Raw genomic sequence first — 23895 nt, 5'->3', positions numbered from 1 at the left:
TTTACAAAACATATTCTATAATAAAACACTTAAAAAACTTACTATCAACATACTTGTTAAGTCACTTATCTAAAGACTTGGAATTATATTAAAAAGTTTGCCATGGAGGCAGGTTATTTTTCAAGCATGAACAATTGGACATAAGTATTAAAAATCTTTTGTTTTGTGTCTTTCTTAAAAATAATTTTGGCCTGGGTTTTCGCAAAAACAAGCCAATTGTTATGAAACAATACAGGCGCCTTTAGCAGGTAATCCTTACTAAGAATCCGTTGACTTTTAAACTAATGCACGCTAAGTATAACAATATGGCTGGTTTTGATTCTAAAGATTGGCACAAAAGGGCTATATTACTTCTTGATTTTGTTCCAATAGAAAATTGGGCTTAGTACAGTCTCAACCCTTTTTTTATACTGTATATAATATTTAAACAAAAGTTATTGTGTTTATGTAAACGTGGTATTTTTGCGAAACTCCAGCCTTAAAAATCTAACAACTAAGTATTTACAATTTAACAAAATGTAGTATATTGACGATTTAGATTACGATGATTTCTATAATTAATGTTACTGCCATAACGGGAATGAAGTATTATAAATATCACATTATAATTTACGAATTATGTTAACCAAATGATCAAAATAATTGTGAAATTCTAAAAAAAAACAGATCTACACGGTTTATATGATACGCAGGGCATACGGTCAACAACACAGCAAATCGCAATTAATATCGCAGATTGTGTTTCTGGATGACTGAAATGCTGGTGACTGTGCTTTAACAAGAGGTCGAAAATATGGCGTGTGGTTCCGCCCACACGTGGGAATTTTTCATGGATATATTTATTCTAAAATGAAAATACTGTTATGGCGGCTGATGACATTTAAAAAAAACTTAGCTGCAGCGTTCCCGCGCTGATGCGTAAATCGAATTAATACAAACAGAAAGAATTAATTTCCCCAGTAGGTCCTGTAAGCTATTTGTGTAGTTACTCGAGTGTCATGGGGACTTTGTATTTAATAAAAAGATTAGATGGTAGGGAAAATAAGTTCATATAGTAAGCATCTCGATAGGTATTTCGAAAATTTACAAAACACCCTAACATTATGTTAATATGATGCGCTCAAATATATTTATAAATTCCCTCTTGGGCTCCCCTGTTTAAAATTTGTTTTCTTTCAATATCACATTTCAAAAATGACATACACACTAATTAACATGCGGTTTTATTATGAACTTGACTATCAATAGTGCTGTATATCCAGTTTTGGTATCAATTAGCCACATAAATGTTTTCCTAGAAACGTGATGGAGATTACAATACAACCGTAGACAGAGAAAACTAAATACATTGTTATATTCGGCCGAAGATCGACAAAAATAAGCGACGCCTGGGGTCCAATGCGTAACAGCTAATGAGGAAACCGGGATATCGCTCAGATGAGGAAAAAGATCGTAATACTAATGTTTGCATTTTGTCCTCATCATGTGCCGGCTCATATAACAAGGACAGCCTACCTCGATTTGCCATCCCGTATTAAATTGAATAGTCAATCTCATGCGACTGACTCCACGTCTAGAGTATTCTTTGTCTTTGTATACCGTAGAAGGCTGACCCCGCGTCTATAGTTTTCTTTGTCATTGTATACAAAATTAAGTAGTTATATTTAAAATGTTAATTCTAATTAATCGCTGCCACTACCGCTGTCGTCCGACCCCCCGGACGAAGCTGCTTCTGACGAGGAACTCTTCGATTTTGATTTCTTTGCGTCTTTGGCACTCTGTAAAGAATATATGGTTATTTAGCTGTAAAATATAATTAACATTATTATAATAATTTACCTGACTTATATTACAGCAGCGAAAGTAAACTAATTGCCTTGAAATTTCGCATACAGGAGTACTGAAGGGCATCCATCCAAGGTAACAATTACAGTTACTAGTGGAATGAAACATACACATGTTCCACGTAATGACCACGACGCTTCAGCCATGAGAAATACGATAATAAAAAAAAATATTGTATAATTCTACTAACATAAAGTAAATAAATGCGAAAGTTTGTGAGAATGTATGTGTGTAGGTTTGTTACTGTTTCACGTAAAATCTACTGAACGGATTGTTACGAAATTTGGTACGCGGGTAGAATATAACCTGGAATTAAACATAGATTACTTTTTTCCCGCAATTCCCCCGGCTAGTAAAAAATAAAATACAAACCTCTTTAGTATCCTTTCTGTCCTTGTTCTCCTTCTCCTTGTTGTCGCGGTCGGAGTCGGAGCTGGAGTCGTCGTCGACGTACTCCTTGCTGGTGAACTTGCCGCCGCTGCCGGCGCCCGCGACACTCGCCTTCGCCTTCTTGCTGGCGGGCGCGTTCTTTTTCTTCTCCGAGGCTTTCCGTTCCTTCTCCGCGGCTTTCTTCTTCTGCTTAAACTCGTCCGCGGCGCCGCTGTCTTTGTATTTCTTCATAGCTATGTTGTATTCCTCTTTAGCTTTGTTGGCTTTCTCTTCCCATTCCTGTAATAGTTCATTAAGTTTTGTAATAGTACTTGTACTGGATCTGATATTTTCTGGCATGTGGCTCCCAAAAGACCACTCCATATATTTCCGTGGATGATATAAATTTATAAGTATTTATTATTGTCATACATACAATAAATCTTAAATTATATGTAGTGCATCTTATAAATTATGTTATTTCTCTGAAAGTACTAAGTGCGCATAGTTTGTTAATTATTATACGACATAATTGCATAAATAATTTTGTGCGTGCAGGTTGTTTTAGTTGCAATAAGGTAAAGTCGTACGAGACGACTAAGGGATAAAAAATCTTCATTAGATGCCAGGGTTGCCATCCACTATGTGATTGCGGTCCTCGTGGAGCTGGAGCACAGCATCAACAATATGAAATACTGACCGACTTGTCCTTGAGCTCCCTCCACAGCTCGCCGCCCCTCTTGGCGATCTCCGTGACCTTGATGCCGGGGTTGTCGTCCACTATGTCCTTGCGGTTCTCGTTCAGCCACAACATGAAGGCTGTGGCGGGTCGTTTGGGTGCATTCGTGTCTTTTTCACGCTTCTTCGATTTCTCCTTGCGTTTGCGCGGCGCTTCCGACTGGAAAATGTTGATCGAATAAATAAATAAATTTGGCTAATTTCCAATTCAGTTTATAAGCCTCGCAGTTCAGTAATAGAGCTTGTACGACTGTAATGATTTATGATTTCACAATTTTGGAGTCAAATTGACGAGAACACGAAAATGACAATAAAACAGACATTATATCATTGTATTATTATTCCAGTCCATTAGACAATAAATTCTGAAATGATGAAAAATTATTAACCTGATTTTTGCTACATTGAAAGTTTTTATCCAACATTTTAGGCGTGACTATAATAATTTCTAATGAAATTTATAAACAAATTACTCACGATGGTGATAGTCTTTTTGGGTTTCTTCTCTTTCTTCTTCTCCTTTTTGCTGTCGCCGGATGCGCCTGACGCGTCGGAGTCTTCGGATGACGATGGATTTGTGTCGTATCTGTTTAATCAACGTGATGGATGGATTAGAGGCCGTTCAAGTATTACGTAACACAAATTTTGAAGATTTTTAATAGCCCCTCGCTCTCGAAATGCGTTACGTAATATTGAACTGCCCAATGCGCATGGCGGGTTTAAAAGATTGTGCCTTAACGTGTCTTCCAAAACACGGAGGAGAAATAAGAATAATATGTCAATCTTTAATGCAAATACAGGTGCATCCACAATCCATGTGAGTGTTAGTCTGTAGTATCAAAATAACTATCTTTTTTAATTGTATATTGTATAGTGTTATGTACTTATTTCCATTACTAAAATAATATTTTTAGATTTTTGTCTGTTCTGGGTAATCTTTGGAACGGCTTATCCAATTGTGATAGGATTTTGAGTTAAGTAATATAAATAATAGTTGTACATAACCAAGAGTTGGTGGTTTTATATAACTAATTCCACAACCTGTACACGACACTTTAGGCTCCACGCTGTGAGGACGAATCTTCTAGGAGTTCTTATATGAGGAACTCAATGTTACCAACACTTCGTAAATACCTAGATTTGAGTAAATGAGTTCGAATGAAGAGGTGTAGTATAGTAGAGTATAGTAGAGAAGCCTCACTCCTCAGCGACGTCGCTCTCGCGGGCCTTGTCGGGGTTGAAGTCCTCGTCGGTGCTGTCGTCGGAGGAGGACTGCCGCTCCTTGGCCTCCGCCTTCACGCGCTCCAGGTACGCGTCGGGCTCCTTCTCCGTGTCCGAGTCGCCGAAGTCGTCGTCGTACAGCGCCTTGTCCTGGAATTCACGATTCTATTGAATTGAATTGCCAACACTTATAGGATCCACATGAGGGGCTGTGTCTTACCAATTTGTTCGTCTATAGATGTTTTATAACACCCAATGAATTTAATTAGTGAATTTAAACATCCCATTAGAAATTTTTTTAGATGTCCTGTTCATCAGGTATGTATTTTCTGATTGTTACTAATTAATTTAACATTAAAATAAAATGGTTATTTTAATTTTCCTTTTAAAAATAAAATCTAATTGGCATAGCAAAATCTTGTTACATTACAAACCGAAAATCTTAAAATTTAGTTCTATCAGATCTAACCAGAGTCTGTTTCATATTAGATTATTATTATTTTCCAGTTGGAAATCAGACAACTTATCAGTCCTCCCAATCACGTGATATTATCGTACGGGATACTCACGTTCTTGCCGGTGTTCTTGACGTGCAGCTTCTTGGAGGTGATGTAGTCGAAGAGCTTGTCGTACTCGCCCTTCTCGATGCTGCTGAACGTGTGGATGCTGCCCTGCTTCAGCTCGATCTCGAAGTCGAACGATCTGATTAAGAATTTTTTTTATAATTATAAACTTTCATATCAGTTATTTGATCGGGTAAAAAATAAAAGGAAGAACAAAGAAAATAGAGATAGAAAAATAATAATATAATAACCAAAGACAATAATTTCCTGATATTTAATAAATTACATTTGCTCCAAATCCTAATTGACTTTGTCCTTTCCACAAGTCAATATTTTATTTGTGCGCCTTTATAACCGTGCCTTAAGTGATATATTTTTGTATATAGACTGTTTATGTGTTCCACTGTAGGAATCGTCTTCCTTGATTTTTTTCTAAAATAGGTCGTCCCGCCATCTTTCCACCTAGAATAAAAACAGAATAACACAAGAAACCCACTTGGTGGAGGAGGCGCCGCCGCGCGCGAAGTTGACGGAGGCGATCTCCTCGAAGCGGATGTGCACGGGCGGCTTGTGCACGTAGATGAAGCCCTTCTCCAGCGGGTACAGGTAGCCCGCCGCCGCCTTGTACGAGCACGCGATCGCCGGCGTCTTGTGGTGTCTGCGGGGGGACTCTAATTTAAAACGTTCATTCAAAAATTAACTTTAAAGTATAAACTTAACTATAAATACAATACAAGACACATAAGAGGAACACAATATATTTTAATTGGTTGCTACAATAAGTACTAGCACCTCTGTTGGCGCTATCCCTGTTCTTTTGAATATATTGCAAACATCTAGTTTGGTCTATTAAACATTTGATATTTTAACACATAGATCGTCGGCACTTTACTAACAGATGCACATTACACTAAATACACAGAATTTTGTTAAAACAAAACAGAACCCGACATTTTCTTAAATTATTTTATAATAAAACCTGGATCCAGACATTCTAATAAAGAAGAACTGTAGCAATATGAAGTAACACTAACCCTAAGAAGTCTCCGGGCCCTGTGACTCTCCTATTTATGATGACTTTCATAATCTTCGCCAGCACCTCGTATGTAGGTCCTGACAGCTCCTTGGATATTTTACCATCGTATTTATCTTTCAACTCTTCTCTGAAATAAGTTATTACATATTTTGTTAAGAAATTTCAAAGTTATTTTTATATGCAAAAAACCTGAGGTAATTTAAGCAGCCTCAAGAAATGTAAAAACAGAACACATTTAAAGTTAGCTTTTTCTCCAGAATGTAGGGATGGCCAATAGTGTAGGTGTTAAACCAAACAAGCAAATGCTTGTTCTATCTATCCTCACCCTGGCTGTCCAACCGATGATTGGCCCTAGCCTAGGGATACAATTAGTTTGTTTAGTATAAACATACCTAGAGTGGCACAAAGAAGAGAACATGTCTGATTTTCATAGGCTTTGCAGTCACCACAATGGCTTGTTAAACTTACTCAGTGAAAGGCAGTTCTAAGCTGGTCTCCTCTTCAATGCCGAACAACAGCACCAAGTAATGGTATCTGGTCTGGCCCTGCTTGATGGGTGGATCCAGGGACACCACAAAAAACATCTGCCGCGTGTCCTTGTGAGGCAGCAGGAACAGACGGAGTACGGTCGACATCGGGATCTTGTAGTCGAATGTTTTACCGTGGAGTTGGAAGAATGTTTGGAACACTTTGATGTCGTAGCGACCACTGGAAAATTGTGAATATATAATTAGAGATATAGACAATAGAGAAACTAAATTTTTTACAATACCAATTTGTTTAGGGAATTTGGTACAGGCAGGCAGTAAGGTGCACACTCTTGCACTATTAGCACTGCCTATAGCTCACTGAATATACATACACAACTAAACAAAATGTTAATTTTCCCTAAAAATTGTAGAACTAGGATATTTTTGATACCTTAGAAAAATAATTCAGATTTAATTACAATTAAGACTTAATTTCCATACCGGGGAGTAAGACACTGCAGCTCCCTGAAGATAGCAATAGCATCCCCGGAGACAGAAATGACGCTGGCCTTGTTCATGACCTGCTGATGGAAAGCCTCCACAGCATCCATGTCGCCCGCTAGCTCGTTGGTTGGGATGTGGAAACGCATCTCCATTAAAGAAACTGGTGTATCATCATTCTAGAATAAAACAACAGCATTTCAAGACTGGAGTAAGAACTGGAGTACTGGAGTAAGAATTAAATAATTTTGTAATGGTGTAAATGCTTTGGACGTCAAACCTATGGCCCCAGCTGCATTTGCATTTGTTTCTAAAATTGAGTGAATTGGGTTTGGTTTGCATTCATGGCCAATATTTCTTATTTATCCTTAAAATCCAGTAATCTATCAGTGGAGACATTAAATGGCTGTTGATGATAATGATAGGCATCAGTGAAGTTATGTCTTATGTAGTGCTTATATAGAATGAAACTTGTTCATATAAATTTTGTTTAGGGCTGTGTGAAAGCGATGAGTGACTGTTATAAGGCCACATTTTGACATTGTCTTGGTAATACTGTACTTTGTTGATTTGATCATTTGAAAATAAAGGGCCTTAGTTGTAAATCAGGAGTAAGGATTTTTCTTATTCTTCAGACTGTAATCTCCATGATATGAATGTGTATTAGCAGTTCAGTCTTAAATGTCTTATTTTTAACATCATGCAAAACAACACACATGTGAAAAATGTCTACATATTGCACCATCTTGTGAAAATTTCTAAACAACAAGTAGTATCAATGAAATATGCAGAACTATGACTTCAGTCTACAAAATACATATTTGAATTTTTTCATACACTGTAACCCTCACAGTGTAACCAAAAACTAGGATTTTTTATAGTAACTTAGTATTTTGAATACAAAAAAAAGTGTTTTAATTTTGATAATTACCTGATGGAACTCTAAAGTGACTTCATTTTTGCCAGTATTGCACTGAGACACATAATGCAGGGGGATTTCGAATGCCGTGTTCGAGCCCACATTGAAGCTAAGAACGGCGCCATTGAACTTGGCCGTGCCCCAATTCCAGCCCTTCAGTGACAGTTCCTTCTCCAACATATCCTTACTGTAGTTTGTTTTGAAGAATTTTGCTACTTTTTCTTGTTCCTATAATGGCAAAATCTCAATCAAAAACAAACGAAGAGAAAGAAATACAGAGAATAAGAAGAAAATCTTGTTACAAACATAATTAAAGTAAAGCATGTGAGACATGTATAAGAAATCCATTTATATATGTTTAATGTTTGTGATAGCGCAGTTTATAATTTTCTACTCACGCCTTCCTTGAAGCCGCCGTATCTGTGCAATGTGCCGTTCTTCATAAATACTCTCAACCCCCAGGAACCGACTAACTTCTGAAAATTTACTAGCTCAATGTCATTGGCCGATATCTGTTCGACTTTGCCAGTTTTGCTATTTTTGAATATTATATTTTGGTCGGTCATCTTTAATCTACCTTGTACCTGGAATAAAGTCATGATTCTATGAAAAATGGTTCTTGAATTAGCTTACGTTAATGGAAAACATAAGTAGCAATCGAACAACTTACCATATTCCCTTTTATTTCAGCTGAGATATCATTATATTCGAGAAATTCCATTTTATTGAATTTGTAGTTCTATTAAGTTTAATTTAATTGAATTTTCTTTTGTAATTGGAGTAAATATTACACGAAAAACGTTTCAAAACCACGCGGATGAAAAGAAAATCTTTACTTCACATCAACAAAAGCGGCGAAAGCGAAGTGATTGATGTTGTCAGTTCAGTCCATTTTGTCAGTGTCAAAAAATAGGTAGACGTAGGTCATGGATTTAGTAAGTACTTCGTACAGAGTACTTACTAACTCCATGAGGTAGCTCTGTATTCTCGAGGCAGCTTCGGCAGCGTTCGCGTATTTTTTTAGATGCTCATTCAGTCAGATTTGTTAAATGCTCATTCAGTTTTCGGCCATCCAACCGACTTCTATGCTATCCTCTCTATCCTGCTTACCATCGCCAGTCCTGCCAAAATATTTTTTTTTGATATTACAAAAACCTTTTTTTACGGTTTTTTAACTTTTACAACACTAGACTGTCAATTTGACATAAGGATATTTTGATTTTGACAGTTCAATTGGTCGTCTTTTGCGAGTGGACGTGTGCGGTGTTCGTACTTTTTGTATTTATTTTATTGTAGCGTAAAAACGCTCAGTTTTTGTAATTTAAATAATTATAAAATACTGTCGAAATTTCTACATGAAAGTGTGTTTCTTCGAATTATTTGTTCAGACTTTTTCTATGTCGTCCTCATTTGAAAATTAATCTCTGTTAGGGACGTTTGTCGGTTGCTCTTGGTAGTGTTTTGCATCGTATGTGTGAATTGTGATATCTATGGCGTCATTATCTCTTCCGCGAGTGCTGCAGCTGAAGAAAAACAGCCTGGATGCTGAGCGGGAACATTTTGAGAAGTTCCAGGTGAGGGGATTAACAATTGATTTAAACAGATGTTCCATGAGTGCCAGTATGCCACATATTGATTGCAGTGCAGGGACTTGCAATTTCATTTAATTTATGTTTGACCTTTTGCTTGATACCCGTTTATAAAATATTTGGAATAGATACTTTTACAAAGAGAGGCCTGTGTCCTGTGTCTTGTGTCAGTGTGAAAAAAATTCTTAATTTTATGAACATTATTTCTTTAAATTCATGTCTCTTTGCCACACTTTAAATATTTAGCTCAAAGTTAGTTTATTTGTCGGCAATACATACAAAGAACAAGAACACAAGAATGTAAAAAATATACGACAGTGGACTTATCCCATGAAGGGATCTCTTATTTACTCAATAAGGACAGAAGTGATGTAATGCGGAGTTATCAAAAGATAATTCAGAAATTAGACTTTCAAATGTACATGTTTCGTAATGTAATACATCTATTAAATGCAGTCAAAATATCCCCGTGATTCACCCAGGTGGAGAACTTAGATGAAGCAAGGGTCCGGACCCCAATAAATTATTAATCCTGGCCTGGGGATAAAAAGACAATTTAACAACAATAGGATTTCAGTCTGATCAATAAATAAACTACACTTTTTGAACTTACAGTTTTGCAATGGAAAATAACATAAAGTACCTACTAAGTTATTAAAATATTCTCTAGTAAAATTCCTAAGATAAAACAACTTTGTAAAAACAAACATTTATATAAATATATCCTGACAGCACTTGGATTAACCCCATAACTAAAATCTACTATCAGTTTAAGTATATAAACCTGAAAAATTAAATAAATGAATATAATAGAACAAATGACACAGATTGAGCTAGCCCCAAAGTAAGTTCTAGATTTGTGGTATGGGATACTAACTCAATGATGCCATATTATGTATATACGAGTACATAAACATCCAAGACCCTGGCCAATCAGAAAAAGATCATTTTCCATCATGACCCGACCAGGGATCGAATCAGAACCTCGGTTCAGAGGCAAGCACTTTACCACTTTGCTACCAAGGTTGTCAAAATATTATTATCTGCCATACATAAGTCACCAGTCATAAAAACTGCTTGAAATAGCTTTCCACCATACACATTATTTTTCACAATCATTATCTTTATGCATATAAACTGTCAATACTATATATTCCTTAGTCACTTCATACAACATCCATAGGAGGTTTTAGATTAGTCCCATTCTAGACTGAGAATCACACACCTTAACTGAAGACTTGTCTTTGACATGATTACGTTTTATTTACTCTCAAGCAATGTGCCCACTCTAGGCCTGTACTCACACTCCTCAAGACTCCATTTTAACATGTTTGCATCTTATTTACTCTCAAATGAAGTGTCGTATCACCTCTCTCCGTTTTAGCAAATACCAAAATAAGCACTACTAGGGGCTACGGCTATGGCATACGCAACTCCACTAAAAAGGAAGCGGATAGTTACGCCACTCCACTGTCGGTCGGAGTCGTATCGAAATTGTGTCACGTCGTTACGTCACACGCGTCGCGTCGCGTGCTCGTTTGTACATAAAACTGAATCGGTCTGAATAATGCACCTATTACTTCTTGTTACTAAAATAGACTAGGGTCTGTCAGGTTAGGGTGAATGAATAAGTAATTTAGCAGCCAGGGATTTGGCCGGGAAATGCGAAGTTTGGATGTGTGGGATGTCTTTTAGTCAGTTACGCTAATTGTACTGGACAGATTTCAGTAATTTAGATGAATATAGCCTGGAATAGCTCAGTGCCCTTTATTCCGAAATCCTGACGAGAGTGAAGATCCAGCTTGTTTTAGATAGGTAAGCACCTAACGGTAATCGATTGCTAAATTCACAGCTATTTTTAACGCTATTGGTTTTTTCCTAAATACTCATCTTTACCAGTGACAAAAAAGGGAAAAAATCCAAAAAAACGGGCGTGTATGCCCCACATCCCAGACTTCCTTAAAACAAAAACATTAAAAAAATTTCAGAAAATCAGTCCTAGATTCACCCTACCGTGAGAATTTGACCATCTATTACAATTACAAACCATTTACGAACGGTTTTGTTTGACTTATCTATCAATCCATTACCTAAAATAAAAATAAAGAAAATAAAGTCAAGTATACTCCGGCTTTTTTTGCTATCAACCGTGATAAGGTTGATTATTGTGAAGACTTGTCGACGTCGATAACATTATCTACGCCCGCGCACGAAGCCAATTTCAATGGTTTTCATTGTTTTATTAGAATATTCTAGTTGATAAATAAATCAAGCTTGAGTGGTTGTGTTGCCTGGATTTTGCACCATTGTTAGGTAAGCTTTCTAATTAAGTATACCTATGTCTGTTCTTTTGCCAAGAAACTATGGTTATAACTTGCGAGAAGTTCTTCTCTCTAGCCCATGTTATTAAAGAGCTATAGGTATACTTTATTATATATTAATAACAATAACCCAGGTTGTCGATTCTGCTAACTTACATATTGCGTCTCAATAGTAATACTACTATTGAGAGTATTGAAACACACTCGTAAGACTTCAACCAGCTTTCTTATTTCTAGAGTTTATGATATTTTTCATCACGTCTTAGTTATATTATAAACAAAAACATCGGGTTAACAACCTGAGTTTGATGATAAATATGTATGTACCTATGACATTTATATTTGATCTTGATCGAGGAGTGTTTAGAACAGATAAAACTCTTGGCAACACTAGACCTAAGTCGTAAAGTCATGTCCAATGCCGGGCGACTTATATCAAATCTGAAACCAGTGTTAGCAATAACATATTCGATAAAAAAATAGAAGCATCTTATAACGCCCAATACCGAAGATTGCTGCGGATAATCGAGACACAACAGATAAATATTTTTTTGACCGGCGGATTTGCATCGGTTCGTAGACGTACATTTTTTGTCGTCGGTTATTCATTCATGGATGATTTTAATGAAGGCGAAGCTTTGTTATGTGAACCCATGCAATCTGTGTTGTATTGAGATCGGGTCACTAAACTGGCGATTGCCTGTTTCCGCCCACAAGCAGCTCCTACGCCAGGCGGATGTAAGGCGGAACAATGCTAACAGATAAACAAGAAAATCATGATACAAGTGGGATGTTTGTAAATCCTATACACTATAATAAATAAAATTTTAATTTAACATTTTCAAAGCCACCTGCTAAAAAGCATGAAATATTTAATAGACCTACCTATAAACTAAATTAAAAGAATTCCTAAACGCTCAAAAAATATGAATAGCGCTATATATGTATGTACCTATAAGCCGACGAATTCGACTTCAAATATTTCAAGCTATAGTTATAGTTTTTAATTTAAATTTTATCCAATGCCATAGCCTCAATCTCGTGTCTTGATCGTTGAAAGCGACAAGGTCCTCCTGTATCTTTAAATTATTGTCTATTCAACCCAATAGGTCAAATGTGTAACGGAGATTTCTAGTTCCTTAAATTCCATTAAATACTTAGTGTGTTTAGTCATACCTTTAATAGCAGTTATTCGCATCAGTAACTACTCTGTAATTAAAGGCGTGATTCTTTTATTTATCTGCAAATGACGTAAAATGAAGAGTTTTATACGACCACTCCAATTCGTCTCAATGTTTGACCTTCCTCATCTTACAAAATAACTTTTTTTGAGGCTATATTGTGGTCTTTGTTTTGGAACATACCTCCCTTTTGTACTTTAGTTCTGTTACTCACTCCAAGGCCTAAATTATATCTCTCACACAACCACCAAGTAATTGTCCAAACAAGAGATGGGTTTTCGCGGTTTACGCCCAATATTTGTTCAATATCTTCCCAACCAAGTCCGGCGCCTTTTTGGAAAAATATTGTGCGTATACTCATCTCTGTACCCGCCAAAATGCATCTCTGTTTGGTCCTAGCCTTAATACTTCTTGTATTTGTCCTTTTTTATGCCCAATCAATACTATTTTTCTATAGTTGGAGACTCCTCGGACACCTCGGACATCATAAACAGCTAGCTAGTCTAGTAGTAATCGTTTGCTTATTGCATTCAAGGACTGTTGCATAAACAAGCATACAGGCAGATGTAGGTAAGTAGATATACCTTCACAATGAGGCATGCTGCTTACCTTGTGAGTCACTTGTTTGATGTGACTAGGCTAGGTCGATAGATAACGTCGCTGTGATTACAAATGACGATGTGCAACAATAAAAATCAATCTATCGTCTAACTGTGACATGATTGAAAATACAATATTAGATGTTGGATATAGATCAGAGCACAGTATACAAAACGGACACTCGTAAAATGGTTTCAATGAATAAAGGACAATACGTGCTTGACATTTAGATAAAAAACAATGAATGGTTTTGCACGTGCACTATAAAAATGAACGATTGTGAATTTGTGACCTCAGACTGAGGCGAATATTGAGTCGGGATTCAGTAGTGATACAGTAGTTTGTGTATCTGCTATAGGCACTTGTAATCACCATTGTTTCTATAAACACAAAATGCACAACAATTAGAAGGGTACCCTTCGTAATATTAACTTTCCATTCCATATCTGTCATTTTAACAGTCAAGTCCAAATTTAAAAAAATAATTCAACAAAGAATGATATAGTAGACATCACTTAATGACGTCAAAAAATTACTTAAAACTAAATTTACTACATTTGTTATTTGGTATAGTAAAGCAAGAATGTAGGTACTATTTATCAAATTAAATTTTGAAAATCTCAAACAACAGTTTTCAAATTGGTGTTTCATCACGCCATTTCATGATCAGATCATAAGGTCAAGTTCATGTAAAAAGCAAGTCTAGAGGTTTCCCAAGTAAGCGCTTTAGGTACTTGCCAATGCCGGCTATACACCATCGGCAAACAGTTCGTCAAACTTTTGCGGATTCGGAATATATTGATGATTTTTCACTGCGGCAAACAAAAGCTCTCATACAAACTACGCAATGTTCATTTCAATTCGGCGATATATATACGAATGTGATCAGTCAATATGCGCACTAAGATGTGATTCAGACATCGTCAGTAAATTCAAGAAATAGTGTCCAAGACAACTGTACTTGTAATTGCACAGCTTTATCGATTTCTCGAGCTAAATTCCAATAATGTAAATTATGATCACCGTTATCTCCACAATATTCGTATCGTAATATTGTTCATACAGATATAGGATCACGTCTTTATCCTTTATGGATAGAGACGTGACGTGACGTAGATATAACCAAGAGTTACGAAACTCGACGGCCGTGTTTAACTACTATGTATGTTTTTTTTAAAAAAAGCTCACAAACTCTTTTTTATTCACATCCTCAATTAATATTTTTCCTAGATATTGATAGCCTATGATTACTTATACCCATATCTATAAGTTGGGTTTGCGCCCTATTTCTCTGTTCTGCACCGGTAGGATCTGAAAGTAAGTCATTTACAAGATATATTTCCTCGTATAGCCAAATGTAAACTATTACCACTTTCTGCGAATGTACGCATTGATTAGATTTCCGTATCTTTGGCTTAGTCACCGCGGAACTGGGGCCGGTTTATTTATAATACCATAAATGTTTGTCTAATCATATTCATAAATAATTAGTCATTCATTGATGTTCAGTAACAAACGCGCATTAGGAACCTGAGTACAACAACTGATGCAGGACTTTCTTTAAAATGTTTCTTTTCTGTAATATTATTTTGCAACGTTATGTAGCAGACCGATTAGCGGAATAAACTGAGTTGGTTTGGACACGTAATGAGGGCAGGAATAATTACTGAAAAAGGCATTTGAATAGCAAAATGGATGGTTATTTGAGAAGAGGAAGGCCTAAAAAGAGTTGGACTGATTGTCTCAGGGAAGATATGAGTATGTTGCGGGTAGATGTAAATACAAGAACTAGAGATAGGAAATTGTTTGAAAGAACAGATATTTTGCGCCGACCATAAATAATGGGATAAGGTAAGGCACCACACACCACAGTACATTTTCATAAATTACATACCGAATATTATCTACTTAAACATATAGATAGGTACATTCTTTCATTTTCACTTGAACGCTTTGGCCATGTAAGGCATGGGTGTCTCGATATATAAGAGCAGCTTTCTAATTGCCGTTCGCATAAACCCGTAACGGATTTTATCTGCGTGAAACGAAAATTTAAATTTTTTGATGCTATCAATATGCAACCGCTGTTGTAAAAGTAAACACTTTTTCAATTTAACTGATGCATTTGCGCCTGTGGTTTGCGCAGACGTTCTTTGAAAGTGAGAAAAGACACAAATTTACATAGACCTTGCATCCGAAATTAGAGCATTGTAGGTAGATAGATAGAGCACCAATATTTTCTTTGACTACGTTGCTGCAAAGCCATGACACAAACAAATCTACATAACAATTTTCACACTTATCGTCACAAATGCAACGCGTTCCGTTCAATTTGTCCCGTTCCTCATGCGGTCACCGATACTGCATAACAGCATTACAATACATGGCCGCCAGTGCGCGAAGTGTGAACGAACCACGATCAAACTGTTTACCAGAACCGCTCCTATGGTTAGTAGACTGGAGCAAAATTAAAGCCTGTAATTGTAAATACATTGGTCAAATTAAAAGAAACGAGGTAACGCGTTTTACAAATTTTCCACGCACTCATCATGTAGTCTCAAGACACCGCGATATGCGCTCATTTGAGAGAGAAATATACAACATATTTGAACGAAATTGGATAAGTTTACTAGTCATCATCATAATTTTTAGCCTATATCAAACCACAGCTAGGCGTCCGTTTTTTCGCGGTCCCGTAATTACTAAGTAAACATACTCAATTTAGTACAACTATGTATTATATTGTAAAGCTTAGCTGAATAGACAATCACTTTCCGCGGTTTTCACACCGGGACACCCGTGTAACAGCGCACAATGGCAACAGAGATCACAAAGACATAATATAATAAAGCCCACAATGAACAATGTGGTTGGGAAATGAAATCATTGTGCTGTGCGATTGTCGCGCTAGCACTAGGCTATAGGTACACTGCGGGAATACTTGCTTTTGGCAAATACAAGGAACAACAAACAAATAGAAGACTAGGTTTAGTTTTGTATTTGTTGGTCATTGCCAAAAGCACCAAAGACCAGAATAAAAATAAAGTAAAACCATAATAGATGACCATAATAAAGCATCAATCATCATCAAAGTACAAATCAGAAATCACACTATCTATTGGTCTTGGCAGTTTGGCATTATCTATATCTTACCGGTAGTTTTTGAGTTTATCGTGTTCATACAGACACACGCGACAGGGAGGCTCTTTTTATAATTATGTAATTTTCAATGAATCCAATCTAATTCAATATATAGATGTCTTCCCGGTAGAGATCGGTGTCCATTTTTAGGTTTATGACAGAGCTGTTACTCAACCAGGAAGTATCAACCGTGGTGTTATTTCCCAAACACCAGATGGATTTATTACTTGCTCTGCTGCGTTAATAAAAAAGACGTTACAGTTTCATCCGGCGTGAGTTTGTCCCATGCGTACTGTAGCGGGATGCAATCTGGTAAAGTGCATCCTAATATAGACTGTAATCACAGCGCCAATGCGGGAGTCGAAGAAATGGATTTGATTTAGTATTGCAGTGACTATGTGAATAAACATCCGAAACATTAGGATGTCTAGAATTAAATAATAAATAATGAATGTATGGATATTTATTTTCATCCACAAACTTTAATAACAAAAAATATTTTTATTGAGAACCCTATAATTACTTTTGCCATTCTCTTATGAACTTTGAGTTCAGTCGCTAGTTTGACTTGGATTTCAGCTAATGAATATTTACTGCCTGGACTGAAGCCATATTCTTTTAAATCGGCTTAAAGTAGACCAGCATTTGTGTAGGTACTCATTTATTTAGGTCATTTTTTGCTACATAAATACTGGTTAATTTTATTGGATTTTCATATTTCAACTTTTTTTTATTGTTTCAGGTAATACGTCCCATATTTGGAAAGCCAAGCTAGCTAGCTATTATAATTGGTGATTTATCCTATCCTGAATAAATAGCAACGCCGCCTACACGGATCTTTTGGCCTATTAGTGGGGGCGCCACCTACGTTTCATATAAATTAGATATTATTATGTCTAAGTTGCTTATTACTTATCTATCTTATAAAATTTATATATTACGAATATATTAACTTAGACATTAGTTCGCTCTAACATATGCACTAAGATCTCTCAGACTAAAAGTTATAATTAGATGTGAGGCTATAAATTCACTAACTATTCACTTCACTTCGCTTCAAATTAATTATGAACAAGCGATATAGTTTATTCAATTAGGCTCTATGTTAGTTTAATGATTTATATTTTTTAAATGTTGTTTAACAAAAAAAATACTTTTTTTTCATGTATGCTTTTTTTAAATATCATTATATAACTGATGCCTAATTGTTTGCATGGCGCTAAAACGGATTATTTTCTCACTAACAGCACTAAGAGGCGGGACACAACACCGCACTAACTAATGCATGCCGACTACGTACAGCACTAACGAAACGCTATGAACCCCAACAATAAACGCTTCTACCAGCAGGTGAGCAGCTTTATAAATTACAAAAAAAATGTAATTTTGGACTTCATACCCAGGATAAAGTAAGAAATCTAAGGAAGAACACCTTACATAAGCTAAATTTGGCACTCAATCGAACTCGCATACCCTAGAAACACAACCCTCCTTTTTTGGGCAGTCGCATAAAAAAGACGTCTAACCTAATATGATATTGTGACCATTTGATTTATTGGACAACTTATTATATGATCCCTCTAGTAATTAATGCTTTTATATGAACTGTTCGACGCATCAGTCGAGTCATATGATGAATATTCAGTATGTAAGGTATGACTCATATGCAGTTCAATCAACAAAATATGTTACATTTAAATAAATTCACTGTTCCAACAGTTGCAAATTCGGCCAATCTCACGGAGCGTGTTACGTTAAAACTTAAAACATCGCATGTTTTTGTTCCGACCACTTTTTGTACGTTTTGCGCTGTCGGCCTTGCGCATTTTGTGCTAATGTTATTCATAATACGCGATATTAATCACATTGCACAGCCAGTTTTATAATGCTATGGTATGACGTGCGAAATATACAATTCAAATTAGGTGCATACATTGAGATTGCTGCAAGTGCATTCGATCGTGGAAATGTTATTTTGAGATATTTACTATAGTCTTACACCGCGGGATTTTCCTACGGGAACACGGTTTTTTGAAATAATTTAATGCTTTTTTCCTCCTATTACTACTACTCTGTGAACACCTATTTTTCGAAGGTTCTATTTCAATAAAGTTATATATTTTACTAAAACTTATACTGCATCCAAATAAGAACCAGACATGGGGATCGCATTATTTTACTGTGTCTTTGGCGAACGCGTTTTTTATATTCGGTAAAAATGAAACTGAATCAGTATACGTTTTATTTTATACAATGAAAGTTGTGATTGCGGTAAAAAATAATATGATTATTCAAAAACTAACTAAGCATTTAAAACACAAAACAGGAATGATGTTTGCTGTCCAAAGCGGTTTCAAATCAAAGAACTATCTGGTATAATTAAGCAACCGCTGCTAATTAAATTAAAATGCAAGTAAGGCCATTAAGCTTATTAAGCCGTTATATCCCAACTAATATTATAAATGCGAAAGTAAGTTTGTTTGTTTTTTTTTTCTCTTCAAGCACTATCTACTAGATAGTATACGTTACCCATTGTTATGAAATTTGGCACACGGGTAGAAAATAACCTGAAATTAAACATAGAGTACTTTTTATCCCGAAATTCCCACGGGAGAGAAGCTCCGGGCCGCAGCTAGTTAGTTACTATATTTGAAGCAAATGCTTTCAATCCTCTATATTTTAATTTTCGCGATAAACAGCCGTGAAATGACATTGGTGTAAATTAACGTAAAATTTGGCACTCCTTACGTAATTCGCGCAATAGTATCAGCCGCAAAGTCATACACAAATTTAATATGTTAATATCGAAAGTTTAATAATAATTATTATAACAATTTATAGATACTTATACTAATATTATCCATTGCCATTGCTTTTCGCAAGTTCTTCAAGTTCCTTAGTAATTAAATCTTGTATAGCAGATCTGAGTCTAAGTTTGCGCACTAAAGGAATATCCCTCACATAAGGCAAAAGACTCTCAAAGAACAGTAGATCGTCATTATTTCTCCTAACCGCGTCTTGTTGAAGCAATTCTATTTTCGTCCTCTCCAGGTCATCCTTTTGTACATCTATTGGCTCGTTATTAGACGTCCGAAGTCTTTTACACGACGGAGATGGTGCACGATATTCGTAGCCCGATTCAATGTTGACTATGGGGTATAGCTGTTCCTGATATGCGTCGAAAGAGTCGTCGACATCTACTACAGAGGTGGAGTTGCTATCGTCAGTGTTGTCGTCAACCACGTGTTTTTCTATACTAGATAATGTTGATCCGAGAAAGGTCAGGGCATTGAAGTATTGCCACGAGCTGGCCGTGTTATCCATTTTGATGCCGGTTTTAGGTATGCCCTTGGGCATCTTCTGGCACTCTTTGACGTAGTACGCTCTTAGGTTCTTCCAGCGCGTCTTTATGGTTTTGACTGTAACAAAGTAAGTTTGATTCATTTTGTAGATGACGCCTTCAATGATTTTTTTCACCTCCTAGGAGAAAAGGAAGCAAGTTATTGGGATGTGATTTTAGAGTTTCGATTCTGTGTTTTTATGTATGCTGTGATTTACTGTATTTTGTGTAAGAATGCACGTCATACCTTTTGTATTTATTTGCTTTTTGTGTCTTACGTCAATAACACATATTTTGGTAAAACTGTCATTAAATCATCTACACTAGTCGTCGAAGCAAAACAAAACCAAACAGTAACATCACTTCATTCTGGGAATGTTACATTTCTGATTGGTATTTTCCTTAAATATTACGTACTCGAACTATGCATATACCTATACATAGGTATAATGATAACATCGCCTTTGACATTGAGTACGGTCGTAAACAACTCACCATCTCTGCCAGTTTCCTCGGCCACTTCTTCCCACAAGCTCTTTAGTACATTTACGTGTCTGTGTAGCTTATGGGCCGGATCCCATAATGGCTCCCGTCTGTACACAGCTGCGATTAATGTGTCGTCCATTGTTTTTACTGATATCGCGTCTGAACAGCGAGGTAGTCGCTTGGGTACTAGCGAGGCAGCTAGGAAGGGGGCCGGTAGATAGGCGCGCGTCGCTGAGCCTCGATACAAGCTAGGCAGGGGGTGTCCGGGCCCCCTGGATAACCCATGCTCCTATCGCGGGAGGCTTTGTTATTGACCCACTGTTTCAATGCTTCGTATTATTTTTACTTAATTAGTATTCAGTAATGATACAACAGAAACAATACACAATTAGTGACACATTCTCGCTTTTATTGTTTTGTAACGAGCGTTGGGTTAAAATAAAACTTAAAAAAATAATAATTATGTTATTGTTTACGCGAGCCTTTACTGCATGCTTCACACAGTTTCCATACATTCAAACTTTTACAATGCCATTCATGCCCGGCATTGTGTCCTCCTTTCACATTAGTTTTGTTTGTCTGCGATTTTCTAAGTTTATTTGTATGATGTGCTCATAATTGATCTTGACGCAAAACGCGACATGCGCAATATGTCATCATGATGACATTATGCGAAGGTGTACTAATTTTCCAAGATTAAATTTGGCGAAAATCAAGACCCTGAATGCAGGTCCGATTTTGATGAAATTTTGCATAGAAAGAAATATTTACCGCGAATATTTAATACGAATATTAAGTTTACATAGTTTTGTAACACAGATGAGTTTTTGATGCATATTTCATATTATCAAGTACCTGTCTATCCCACTTACGAATGAAAGGAAGCCGATGATGTATTCCAGTATATTAAGCACGATCAAAACAACACCAGGTGCAAACAGTTTGCGAAACCACCTGGCGTGTGGGATCGGATTTGCTTTGTATATTTACGTTCTAAAGGCCTCTGGGTTCATGTAGTATATTACTAAGGGTCTGCTTCACGCAAATGTCATCAAAATTGGCCCAGCGGTGTAGGCACTCTTGAAAGCGTGACTAGATATACTTTCTTATTTGTTAAATACTAGCTGCGCTTCAGGGCTACGCTCCCGTGGGAGTTTCGGGTTACCTGTGTGTTATTCCATGTTATATTCTACCAATGTACCCGATTTTAGAACAATCGGTCCAGTAGGTTTTGCGTGAAAGAGTAACAAACATACATATATACACAACACACATGCATCCTCACAAACCGCGTTTATAATATTAATAGGATAGTAGGATAACAATATGAATTTCCTCTGTCCCCAGTGGCCCGATTAGATAAAGCAAACATTATGAAAAACAAGCTTAATATATATTTATTTGTATTCCTCTATTCTTTGCATATGTAAAGGTACATTATGTATATGTTTCATATGTTTTAATTCAAAAGTACAAATGTGTTTAAAATTTTATTATAACGATCACCGAGCATAAAACGTAAGTGTACCTAATGAATATTAATAGTGCAGTAATTAAACAAAGCACATACTCTATTAGATGTACAATCAACCACACCTCAAATGACCTTGTTTAATACTCTATGCAACAGCAATAGTGACGAATTTGCAACGACTTTGCTTAAATTGATGTACATTGTCGCGTACAGTCGACCGCATGTCTGGTTACCCTGCTTGGATATCTATTTAGCTGTAATCGCCTGTTAATAGCAACGACTTTGCAGTGAATATGGACATGTTGATGTGTACCATACACGTGTGAGGCTTGCTTGACCAAATGACTAATTTTACGCGATTGCCCAAAAAAAGGAGTTTTAGGTTATTGTTTATCTTGTAAATGTCGCAATTTTTCGCGGATTGCTTTTAAACTACTTATGTATGACTAATTATAGTGCCATTTATCGTGGGAACCGCTTATAGTCAGACCATCGGATAAGGTTTATAGATTAAAGCATGTAGATTCAAACAAAAATAAATAAATAGAAAATGGCTTTCAGTATTTAATTTCTTTTTGTCCCGGATCTACACAATTTTAATTATTTTATTCCGCGTGACCCTGTAATTGTGCACGTTGTAAATGTCTTGTTGAAGCTGAAATCTATTTGTATTATTATTTCAGACACTAGCCATCCAGAAGGCGATTAATTCCGTGGAGACCCCCGTGAAAGAGAAACATGTCCGGAGCGCGATCATTGGCACGTTTCGGGAGCAGAGCGCCGTCACCTATTGGGTAACACCACTTTGTGATTTTATATATTATTGTGAATGTTATTGGTTATGGGAACTATCCATAAAGTTACGTCACACGAATTTCCTAGTGTTAGCAATTATACCAAGTCACATATTGTGCAATAACATAACTGGAAACTATACATACCTAAATAACAATAATCAACATCTAGATACGTAGATAATTATATCTTACTAGGAATATAATTTTCAAAAGTGACGTGACAAAATTCGTAACACTACCAATTGTCCCACAAAGTCACCCATCGTTTAATTATATCTTGTATCGTTTATACAGATGGTGGCGATCCGTCTGCCGCTGCAGGAGAACCGCATCGTGGCATGGAAGTTCTGTCACGTGACCCACAAACTGTTGCGCGAGGGGCACCCCGCCTGCCTCGATGACTCACAGAGACATATCAGCATGATCGAGAATTTGGCCAGGCTGTGGGTGAGTGACTCTCATTGGCTAGTTCTGTCACGTGACCCACAACTGTTAAAAGTTGGTGTTCCGGCACCAATTTTAAATGTTACTGCAACATTTAACAACATATATGTATACTCCAAACAATTCAACAAATACAGCAAGTATTTGATGAATTGTTTGGAGTTTTGATGTAGTTTCCACATTCGCTTATTTTATTCATATTAATTTAGTGGATAGTTGGTTTCATTGAAATTATCTGAAAATTTCCTACATTGCTTACAATTCTAGCGTCGTCTTATATTAAATGCAGGTGCACCTCCGAGAAGGCTACGGCAAGCTAGTGAACCTGTACTGTAACCTGCTGGTCTGCAAACTGAAGTTCCACGCGAGAAACCCTCGCTTCCCGGGCAACATGCAGCTTACCGCCGACGAGCTGGACGCGATCGCTGAAAACGATGTCAACAACTAGTACGTACCCTACACCTGGGACTTTTACCTGATAAAGGCCGATGCACACCGACTGTATACACGCAGCCAGCCACAATTTAGTATAAAAATCTGCACGAGCTCGCGTTACGAATTTAGTGTGCGGTCTTTATACTTTCGCGGATGCATACTACTTCTATAGCAGTATGTAACAGATAATAATATAACAGTTAATCTTATTATATATACCCAGTATAACCTGTTTTAATATGTTTTGACTATGTACGTTATGTACTTTTATATATTATTAGAAAAAAATATTGTAAGAAACAATAATGGTAAGCCCTTCTGGCATGATAGGGACCAACATTGTTCAAATGAGTTTCTTTCGGCATTTCTTCTCAGCAGTGGTCGTTCCGAAATGCCAGTACTTTGTAGCTTGTGAGAAATAACTA

The 23895-nt window shown here is 36.6% G+C and overlaps 3 protein-coding genes across 10 annotated transcripts in view; 1 reads left to right on the top strand and 2 right to left on the bottom strand.

Annotated features, from left to right (window-relative positions):
* Ssrp (Structure specific recognition protein) lies at window positions 1-8537 on the bottom strand. The gene is made up of 13 exons (XM_053753931.1): window positions 8333-8537; window positions 8061-8246; window positions 7675-7890; window positions 6744-6922; window positions 6241-6480; window positions 5771-5899; window positions 5233-5394; window positions 4743-4875; window positions 4154-4323; window positions 3430-3538; window positions 2915-3112; window positions 2218-2514; window positions 1-1778 (listed from the first exon to the last, which is right to left on the bottom strand). Exons 1-13 carry the CDS (start codon window positions 8381-8383, stop codon window positions 1683-1685), a joined length of 2166 nt encoding a protein of 721 aa, XP_053609906.1. The 5' UTR covers window positions 8384-8537; the 3' UTR covers window positions 1-1682.
* Window positions 8538-8891: 354 nt separating this feature from the next.
* Window positions 8892-23895, top strand: part of Hip1 (Huntingtin interacting protein 1) — a 30868-nt gene continuing 15864 nt past the window's right edge. For 4 of the 8 annotated variants that reach the window (XM_053753930.1, XM_053753929.1, XM_053753928.1 and 1 more), the window contains exons 1-4: window positions 8892-9236; window positions 22478-22588; window positions 22886-23038; window positions 23325-23482. In XM_053753930.1, coding sequence (XP_053609905.1) covers window positions 9153-9236; window positions 22478-22588; window positions 22886-23038; window positions 23325-23482 — 506 coding nt within the window. In that variant the 5' untranslated portion in view covers window positions 8892-9152. Of the gene's footprint in view, window positions 9237-11427; window positions 11565-13210; window positions 13324-17741; window positions 17845-22477; window positions 22589-22885; window positions 23039-23324; window positions 23483-23895 lie in introns of those variants that run through there. The other 4 variants (XM_053753927.2, XM_053753926.2, XM_053753923.1 and 1 more) reach the window with 4 other exon arrangements.
* On the bottom strand, window positions 18514-20649 carry LOC128674926 (uncharacterized). The gene is made up of 2 exons (XM_053753932.2): window positions 20330-20649; window positions 18514-19913 (listed from the first exon to the last, which is right to left on the bottom strand). The coding sequence occupies exons 1-2, from the start codon at window positions 20457-20459 to the stop codon at window positions 19351-19353; spliced, it is 693 nt and encodes a 230-aa protein (XP_053609907.1). The 5' UTR covers window positions 20460-20649; the 3' UTR covers window positions 18514-19350.

This window comes from Plodia interpunctella, chromosome 13, assembly GCF_027563975.2.
Source record: "Plodia interpunctella isolate USDA-ARS_2022_Savannah chromosome 13, ilPloInte3.2, whole genome shotgun sequence".
NCBI classification, from domain to species: domain Eukaryota; kingdom Metazoa; phylum Arthropoda; class Insecta; order Lepidoptera; family Pyralidae; genus Plodia; species Plodia interpunctella.
The sequence above is the reverse complement of the archived record's forward strand: the minus strand, read 5'-3'. Positions and strand labels throughout refer to the sequence as shown.